At 42.4% G+C, this 10,000-nt stretch overlaps 1 protein-coding gene across 2 annotated transcripts in view; it reads left to right on the forward strand.

The window, feature by feature from the left end:
- Nucleotides 1-4,588, forward strand: part of LOC100535144 (von Willebrand factor A domain-containing protein 7) — a 17,975-nt gene extending 13,387 nt beyond the window's left edge. For both annotated transcript variants that reach the window (XM_003198033.6, XM_068218212.2), the window contains exons 4-6: nucleotides 811-933; nucleotides 1,013-1,202; nucleotides 4,230-4,588. In XM_003198033.6, the coding sequence (XP_003198081.2) occupies nucleotides 811-933; nucleotides 1,013-1,202; nucleotides 4,230-4,341 (425 nt within the window). In that variant the 3' untranslated portion in view covers nucleotides 4,342-4,588. The remainder of the gene's footprint in view (nucleotides 1-810; nucleotides 934-1,012; nucleotides 1,203-4,229) is intronic.
- Nucleotides 4,589-10,000: the final 5,412 nt, after the last annotated feature.

The following is a 10,000-nucleotide window of genomic DNA, read 5'->3' on the forward strand; positions in this document are numbered from 1 at the left end:
AGACCCATTTGTGGCCAAGTTTTAATTTCCTGGCTGATGTGTTGAGATGTTGCTTTAGTATTTCTACCCAATCTTCTTTCTTCATGATGCCATCTATGCTGTGAAGTGGACCAGTCCCTCCTGCAGCAAAACAGCACCACAACATGATGCTGCCGCCCCCATACTTCACAGTTGGGATGGAGTTCCCATCCCAATTGTGAAACTGTAAGCTTTCCCCTTTGTCCTCCAAATGTAACACTGGTCATTATGTCCAAACAGTTTTCCAAATATTAGTCTTTTTCCCAGTGTAATTTAGCAAACTATAATCAGGCTTTTTTGTTGATTCTGGCTTGTTGATTTTCCCATGTTGTCACACAAGGAAGCAGTGTGTTTGGGGTTTTCCTTCAATACTATTCTACAGCTGTGCCTCTAATTAACTAAAATGTTGTCAATTAGCCAATCAGAGTCTTCCAAAACCTTGACATCATCATCTGAGCTTTTCCAGAGGCAGAATAATCTTATTGTGTGTAAACTTGACTTTCAAGAAAACAATTTCTCTAAATATCTCTCTCATTATTCTGCTGTTAAGCAGAACAGAAACACACGTGATCATCCTAACTTACCTAAAAGAGAAAAAAGTTTAGTCACATTAACATCTGACTTTTTTTATATGGTTATGTGCCTTTTTATTCAGTGTTAACAGTGTAAACTTCTGGTCTCAACTGTATATGGCACAAAACTAAATATCGAAATGTCAGATTTTTCTAATATCATGCAGTCCTAATGTTTATAAAACATGTTAATGAGTAAACTGAGTTTGTCTGCCTCCAGATGAAAACACTGACACGTGTGATAACACCGCTCCTGATACAAACACTGGGGCAAAACTGCTGGACACCGTTATACAAAACAAGATTCTGACTTCAGGATACTTCGGGAAAACCAAAAAACCTGGTAAACAAACTTTTTTTTTCTGTGTACTTTCAAAATCTGCAATCAAAACCACAATCTGAACTCTATTGTTCGCTAATAGGAAAGTGCAGCCATGGAGGACCTTTAGACTTCACAACTGGCTTCAGGAAAAGCTGGAACGGCATCAATAAAGACGCCATTGACGCCAGTCACGGTTTACTGCATCATAAAGCGGCAGATGTTGCCGTCGCTGCCACCGTGCAGCTGCTGGAGAAAATCTGGAAGAGTAACAATGATGCCAACTACTTCAGGTACACTTCTGACTGTATTTATTGATATACTAACATCTACAGGCAGTGAAAGTACAACTACGAATCGGAAAAGGTTAGGACAGTATGGAAACTGGAGAAAGTAATGATTTCCAAATTTACTCTGATTGTATTTCATTGCAGACAACACAACAAACAGTATTCAACGTGTTCCTCATCATTTTTATTGTTTGTTTGTTTTTTCAATTTTGGTTTTTGTAACACATTTAAAAAAAAAGTCGGGACAGAAAAGCATTTACCACTTTGTAAACTGTGTATACTGTTGCCATTCCTTTTCACAACACTTACAAGGCGCTTAGGGACTGAAGACAGCAAGTGATGAAGTGTTTCAGGTGTAATTGTGTCCCATTCTCCCTGCAAACAAGTCTTAAAGTGGGCAACAGTACGGGGTCTTCTGTGTTGCACTTTACACTTCAAAATGCACCACACATTCTCTATTGGAGACAGGTCGGGACTGCAGGCAGGCCAGTCAAGTACCTGTATCCTCTTCCTCCATGGCCAGGATGTGTGGTTTTGCAGTGTCTTGTTGAAATATGCATGGGCGTTTCCCTGGAAAAGAAGGCAGCAGATTGTGCTCCAGAATCTCAATGTACTGTTCAGCATTAATGGTGCATCACAGAAGTGCAAGTCACCTTTGCCAAGGGCACCGACACAACCCCATACCATGACAGACCCTGGCTTTTGAACTTGTTGCTGGTAACAGTCTGGATAATCCTTTTCTTCTTTGGTCTAGAGCAGTGGTTCTCAAACTTTTTTCATCAAGTACCACCTCTGTCTTTCCAAGTACCACCAAAATGAGCAGTATTGAAATACAGTAGCGTAGTAGGCCCAGTAAAGCAACTACAACTCTGCAAAGTTAAAAAAACGTGGCAGATTACCTCGGATATATAGGATATATGTCATATATGGCATATTATATACATAATTTTTGATAAATTTTGAAATGTGTATAGTATGTACTAGACATATTTCATTCCTCCGTGTACCACTAGAAGGAAGTCTGCGTACCACTAATGGTACACGTACCACAGTTTGAGAACCACTGGTCTAGAGCAGAGGTTCTCAAAGTGGGGGTCGGGACCCCCAAGGGGTCGCGGGACAATGAAGGGGGGTCGCCTGGTGATTTTCAAAAATCAATTAATTTTTATTAAAGCTTAAGACTTACTGTATTTTATCAATAACCTACTGAAGAGAACAAAAATAGTAATTTATAGTTACTATAAACTATATAGTTACTATAGTAGCTTATAGTTACTAGTTCTATTGGATTGCGACTTCTCGGGTAATTACATTATACTAAAGACACAGCAATACTGTCAGATGCAGCAGATTTTGTAACACCAGGTTAAACTTTCTAGCCCATTTACAGCACTGACATACATAAAAAAAACAAAGAATAGACTTGGGTCTATTGGTGTGTTTGTGCGCGTCATTGCATACAAGGTTTCTGTATTTATAACCACCACCTCAGAGAATATTGGGGGTCACGAGTCACTGGAATTGTCATTTTGGGGGTCTCGGGCTGAAAGGTTTGGGAACCCCTGGTCTAGAGCACACAGCATCCATTTCTCCCAAAATATACCTAAAATACTGATTCATCTGACAACAGTGCATGCTTCCAGTGTGTGATGGTCCATCCCAGACGCCTCCAAGCCCAGAGAAGTTGACAGCGCTTCTGGACACTGTTAACATAGGGCTTCCTTTTGGCACAGTACAGTTTTAACTGGCATTTCAGGATGTAACTGCGTATTGTAATACCTTAAAAAGGTCTGCAGCAGTAGTCTTGAGTCCATGTGGTGATCTGGCTTACAGATGAATGAGGATTCTTGATGCAGCACCACCTGAAGGATCGGAGATCACAGTTGTTCAGCATAGGCTTACGCTCTTGTCCTTCACGCAGTTATATTCCTCCAGATTCCTTAAATCTTTTAATGATGTTCTGCACTGTTGAAGGTGAAATATCCAAATGTCCTCCTCTCTTTCTCTGAGGAAGATTGTGTTCAAACATTTGAATCATTTTCTCATGTATTTGTTGGCAAACTGGCGATCCTCGACCCACCTTTCTTCTAAAGGACTAGAACTTTCTTGGATGCTGCTTTTGTACCAAATCATAATTACAGTCACCAGCTGACATCACATCATTATTTCACCAGTTTACCTGATGACTAGCCTTAAGCTGCTCCTGTCACAACTCTTTTTTTGTAATGTGTTGCAAGAACTAAACTTGGAATAAGTGTTTGAGGAAAAAACCCCAATAAAATTATGAGGAACCCATTAAATAATGTAAAATTAAGTTGGAAAGACCCAACCATTGGGTTCAAACAAAGGTCACCAAACTTGTTCCTGGAGGGCCGGTGTCCTGCAGATTTTAGCTCCAACCCTAATCAAACACACCTGAACAAGCTAATCAAGGTCTTAGGTATACTTGAAACACCCTGCTGAAAAATCCAGCTTAAACCAGCCTAGGCTGGTTGGCTGGTTTTAGCTGTTCGACCAGCTTGGTTTTAGAGGGGGTTTGACCATTTCCAGGCTGGTTTCCAGCCATTTCCAGCCTGGTCTTAGCTGGTCAGGCTGAGAGCTTTCCCAGCTATGTCCAGCTTAAATCAGGCTGGTTAAGCTAGTTTTAGCTGATAACTTTACAGCCTGACCAGCTAAGACCAGACTGGAAATGGTCAAACCCCCTCTAATATCAGGCTGGTCAACCAGCTAAAACCAGCCAACCAGCTTGGGCTGGTTTAAGCTGGATTTTTCAGCAGGGCATCCTGGCTGGTTTGTTGAGGCAAGTTGAAGCTAAACCCTGCAGGGACACTGGCCCTCCTGAACTGAGATTGGTGACCCCTGGGTTAAAAAGTGAAAAAAATTCCATATTTGATCCAACTTTGAGTTTAATTAACCCAGCATTCTTTTATGTGTACAAAACAAACATCACAAATGTACTGTATTGACTGCAATCAGAGTGTTGCTTTTAGAAATATTAGTTAATATCTGCCATTTGAATCTTCTCCCCAGGCTGGTGGGGCTTCATCAGGACAAGCCGAAGGGAAGTCGCTTCTCTATCTTCAGCTCCAAATCAAGAGTTTCAGACGCAAGTGAGCAAAAAATTGAAAACGCTGTCGCATAAAGCCACTCACTGTAAACGTCCTGTACATGCTCATATCAATACTGTCAAATAAATTCTGCTGACTTGTTGCATCAAGAGTGATTCTGCTTCCAGTGCTTGTAGATGTCAGAGAAGAAATCAAAGCAACCTGTAAAACTGAAGCAGAGCTTTCCTACACACAGACACAGTTCACTGCAAAGCTATGCAAAATACAGCATGTGAAATCATCATGCGATAGTCAAATCGCAAATAAAGATTCAGCAATACTGACAGCTGCTTGTTAGCTTCTCTGTAGTGAATGTAGTAAATTTTGCTAATACTAAACCTGAAAGCATGTGCAGAAATCACATATATAATGGCATTTCTCACTTCATAGCTTGAGTCGAGTGTTTGAAATAAGCCCTTCTGTCAAGTGATGCATCTTCTTACACAGTAAAAAGCACAACATATTTCATAATAGCATACTAAGCAGTGACGAAGGACTTGTATCATTACATACTTAATTATTAGGACAACTATAATAAGACAAACTTGGATGAACCATATGTTGTTGAGGTTGCGTGTTGTCTGTCTGATGTAATTTTTCTATATGCGATCTGACTGGATGGGAATCATGGAACTGATTATTCTCCTTAGCTAATCACCATAGACAAGAAAAAAATAAACGAGTGACTGAAGGCTGAAGGTAAACAACACAGTAAAAGTACAGATACTGCACTAAAAATCTGCTCAAATTAACGTCAACTTCTTACAAACTCCCCAATTACAGTCATTTGAGTACTTGTAATTCAATGTTTTACACCGCTGCCTTTAAAGTCGGCATAAAATTGAGTCTTCTTAATTTAATTGTATGTTGTAGTGCTCGTTATAAATGATGTATCTGTATCCGTGTGAATCAAAACAACTTCACTTCTGGTCACATGAAATGTCTTTAGGACGGACCTATCAGTATTTCAGGAAGGAGCTATCAGTCAATAAGGGAGGAGCTATCAGACCTTTAAGACGGCGCGATCAGTTATTTAAGGAGGAGCTATCAGTCATTAAGGGAGGAGCTATCAGACCTTTAAGACGGCGCGATCAGTAATTTAAGGAGGAGCTATCAGTCAATAAGGGAGGAGCTATCAGACCTTTAAGACGGCGCGATCAGTTATTTAAGGAGGAGCTATCAGTCATTAAGGGAGGAGCTATCAGACCTTTAAGACGGCGCGATCAGTAATTTAAGGAGGAGCTATCAGTCATTAAGGGAGGAGCTATGAGACCTTTAAGACGGCGCGATCAGTAATTTAAGGAGGAGCTACCAGTCATTAAGGGAGGAGCTATCAGACCTTTAAGACGGCGCGATCAGTAATTTAAGGAGCTATCAGTCATTAAGGGAGGAGCTATCAGACCTTTAAGACGGCGCAATCAGTAATTTAAGGAGGAGCTATCAGTCATTAAGGGAGGAGCTATCAGACCTTTAAGACGGCAAGATCTGTAATTTAAGGAGGAGCTATCAGTCATTAGGGAGGAGCTATCAGACCTTTAAGACGGCAAGATCTGTAATTTAAGGAGCTATCAGTCATTAAGGGAGGAGCTATCAGACCTTTAAGACGGCGCAATCAGTAATTTAAGGAGGAGCTATCAGTCATTAAGGGAGGAGCTATCAGACCTTTAAGACGGCAAGATCTGTAATTTAAGGAGGAGCTATCAGTCATTAGGGAGGAGCTATCAGACCTTTAAGACGGCAAGATCTGTAATTTAAGGAGGAGCTATCAGTCATTAAGGGAGGAGCTATCAGACCTTTAAGACGGCGCGATCAGTGATTTAAGGAGGAGCTATCAGTCATTAAGGGAGGAGCTATCAGACCTTTAAGATGGCAAGATCAGTTATTTAAGGAGGAGCTATCAGTCATTAAGGGAGGAGCTATCAGACCTTTAAGACGGCGCGATCAGTTATTTAAGGAGGAGCTATCAGTCATTAAGGGAGGAGCTATCAGACCTTTAAGACGGCGCGATCAGTAATTTAAGGAGGAGCTATCAGTCAATAAGGGAGGAGCTATCAGACCTTTAAGACGGCGCGATCAGTTATTTAAGGAGGAGCTATCAGTCATTAAGGGAGGAGCTATCAGACCTTTAAGACGGCGCGATCAGTAATTTAAGGAGGAGCTATCAGTCATTAAGGGAGGAGCTATGAGACCTTTAAGACGGCGCGATCAGTAATTTAAGGAGGAGCTACCAGTCATTAAGGGAGGAGCTATCAGACCTTTAAGACGGCAAGATCTGTAATTTAAGGAGCTATCAGTCATTAAGGGAGGAGCTATCAGACCTTTAAGACGGCGCAATCAGTAATTTAAGGAGGAGCTACCAGTCATTAAGGGAGGAGCTATCAGACCTTTAAGACGGCGCGATCAGTAATTTAAGGAGCTATCAGTCATTAAGGGAGGAGCTATCAGACCTTTAAGACGGCGCAATCAGTAATTTAAGGAGGAGCTATCAGTCATTAAGGGAGGAGCTATCAGACCTTTAAGACGGCAAGATCTGTAATTTAAGGAGGAGCTATCAGTCATTAGGGAGGAGCTATCAGACCTTTAAGACGGCAAGATCTGTAATTTAAGGAGCTATCAGTCATTAAGGGAGGAGCTATCAGACCTTTAAGACGGCGCAATCAGTAATTTAAGGAGGAGCTATCAGTCATTAAGGGAGGAGCTATCAGACCTTTAAGACGGCAAGATCTGTAATTTAAGGAGGAGCTATCAGTCATTAGGGAGGAGCTATCAGACCTTTAAGACGGCAAGATCTGTAATTTAAGGAGGAGCTATCAGTCATTAAGGGAGGAGCTATCAGACCTTTAAGACGGCGCGATCAGTGATTTAAGGAGGAGCTATCAGTCATTAAGGGAGGAGCTATCAGACCTTTAAGATGGCAAGATCAGTAATTTAAGGAGGAGCTATCAGTCATTAAGGGAGGAGCTATCAGACCTTTAAGACGGCGCAATTAGTAATTTAAGGAGGAGCTATCAGTCATTAAAGGAGGAGCTATCAGACCTTTAAGACGGCGCAATTAGTAATTTAAGGAGGAGCTATCAGTCATTTAGGGCTGAGCTATAAGTCATTTAGGAAGACTCTATCAGTCCTTTATGGCTAGGCTACCAGTCACTGAGGGAGGAGCTATCAGTTATTTAGGGAGGAGCTATCAGTAATTTGGGGAGGAGCTATCAGTCATTTGGGAAGGAGCTATCAGTCACTTAGGGCGGAGCTATCAGTCATTTAGAGTGGGGCTATTAGTCTTTTAGTCCCATCCGTCATTTAAGGAGAAACTATCAGTCATTTAGGGATGAACTATCAGTTCTTTAGTGCAGAGCAATCAGTCGGTTAGGGCGGAGCTGTCAGTTATTTAGGGAGGAGCTATCAGTGATTAAGGGAGGAGCTATCAGTCATTTAAAGCGGGGCTATTACTTCTTTAGGGCGGAGCTATCACTCACTTAAGGTGGAGCTATAATAATTTAAGGAGGATCTTTCAGTCATTTAGGGCGGGAATATAAGTCAATTAAGGTGGGGCTATCACATGGGGTATCAGTTATTTAGGTTGGGATTATTAGTGATTTAGAGCAGGGCGATCAGTCATTTAGGATGGGGCTATCACTCATTTAGGGCAAAAGCTAACAATCAGTTAGGGAGTAGCTATTGCTCCTTTAGGGTGGGGCTATCAGTTATTTAGGGAGGGGCAATCAATCATTTAGGGAGGGGCTACAAATAATTTAGGGAGAAACTATCACTCATTTAGGGCGGGGCTATCAGTAATTTTAGAGAGGAGCTATTAAAGATAGGGTATCTGTTATTTAGGGTGGGAGTATCAGTGCTTTAGAGCAGGTCTATCAGTCATTTAGGGTGGGCCTATCAGTAATTTAGGGAGGGGCTATCAGTTATTTAGGAAGGGGAATTTAGGCATTTAGGGAGGGGCTATCAGTCATTTAGGGAGGAGCAATCAGTTCTTTAGGGTGGAGCTATCAGTCATTTAGGGAGGAGCAATCAGTTCTTTAGGGTGGAGCTATCAGTCATTTAGGGAGGGGTAATCAGTTCTTTAGGGTGGAGCTATCAGTCATTTAGGGAGGAGCAATCAGTTCTTTAGGGTGGAGCTATCAGTCATTCAGGGAGGGGTAATCAGTTCTTTAGGGTGGAGCTATCAGTCATTCAGGGAGGGGTAATCAGTTCTTTAGGGTGGAGCTATCAGTCATTTAGGGAGGGGTAATCAGTTCTTTAGGGTGGAGCTATCAGTCATTCAGGGAGGGGTAATCAGTTCTTTAGGGTGGAGCTATCAGTCATTCAGGGAGGGGTAATCAGTTCTTTAGGGTGGAGCTATCAGTCATTTAGGGAGGGGTAATCAGTTCTTTAGGGTGGAGCTATCAGTCATTTAGGGAGGGGTAATCAGTTCTTTAGGGTGGAGCTATCAGTCATTCAGGGAGGGGTAATCAGTTCTTTAGGGTGGAGCTATCAGTCATTCAGGGAGGGGTAATCAGTTCTTTAGGGTGGTGCTATCAGTCATTCAGGGAGGGGTAATCAGTTCTTTAGGGTGGTGCTATCAGTCATTCAGGGAGGGGTAATCAGTTCTTTAGGGTGGAGCTATCAGTCATTTAGGGAGGGGTAATCAGTTCTTTAGGGTGGAGCTATCAGTCATTTAGGGAGGGGCAATCAGTTCTTTAGGGTGGAGCTATCAGTCATTCAGGGAGGGGTAATCAGTTCTTTAGGGTGGAGCTATCAGTCATTTAGGGAGGGGTAATCAGTTCTTTAGGGTGGAGCTATCAGTCATTCAGGGAGGGGTAATCAGTTCTTTAGGGTGGTGCTATCAGTCATTCAGGGAGGGGTAATCAGTTCTTTAGGGTGGAGCTATCAGTCATTTAGGGAGGGGTAATCAGTTCTTTAGGGTGGAGCTATCAGTCATTTAGGGAGGGGCAATCAGTTCTTTAGGGTGGAGCTATCAGTCATTCAGGGAGGGGTAATCAGTTCTTTAGGGTGGAGCTATCAGTCATTTAGGGAGGGGTAATCAGTTCTTTAGGGTGGAGCTATCAGTCATTTAGGGAGGGGCAATCAGTTCTTTAGGGTGGAGCTATCAGTCATTCAGGGAGGGGTAATCAGTTCTTTAGGGTGGAGCTATCAGTCATTTAGGGAGGGGTAATCAGTTCTTTAGGGTGGAGCTATCAGTCATTCAGGGAGGGGTAATCAGTTCTTTAGGGTGGAGCTATCAGTCATTCAGGGAGGGGTAATCAGTTCTTTAGGGTGGAGCTATCAGTCATTCAGGGAGGGGTAATCAGTTCTTTAGGGTGGAGCTATCAGTCATTCAGGGAGGGGTAATCAGTTCTTTAGGGTGGAGCTATCAGTCATTCAGGGAGGGGTAATCAGTTCTTTAGGGTGGAGCTATCAGTCATTCAGGGAGGGGTAATCAGTTCTTTAGGGTGGAGCTATCAGTCATTCAGGGAGGGGTAATCAGTTCTTTAGGGTGGAGCTATCAGTCATTCAGGGAGGGGTAATCAGTTCTTTAGGGTGGAGCTATCAGTCATTTAGGGAGGGGTAATCAGTTCTTTAGGGTGGAGCTATCAGTCATTTAGGGAGGGGTAATCAGTTCTTTAGGGTGGAGCTATCAGTCATTTAGGGAGGGGTAATCAGTTCTTTAGGGTGGAGCTATCAGTCATTCAGGGAGGGGTAATC

Source organism: Danio rerio, chromosome 3 (genome assembly GCF_049306965.1).
Source record: "Danio rerio strain Tuebingen ecotype United States chromosome 3, GRCz12tu, whole genome shotgun sequence".
NCBI lineage: Eukaryota > Metazoa > Chordata > Actinopteri > Cypriniformes > Danionidae > Danio > Danio rerio.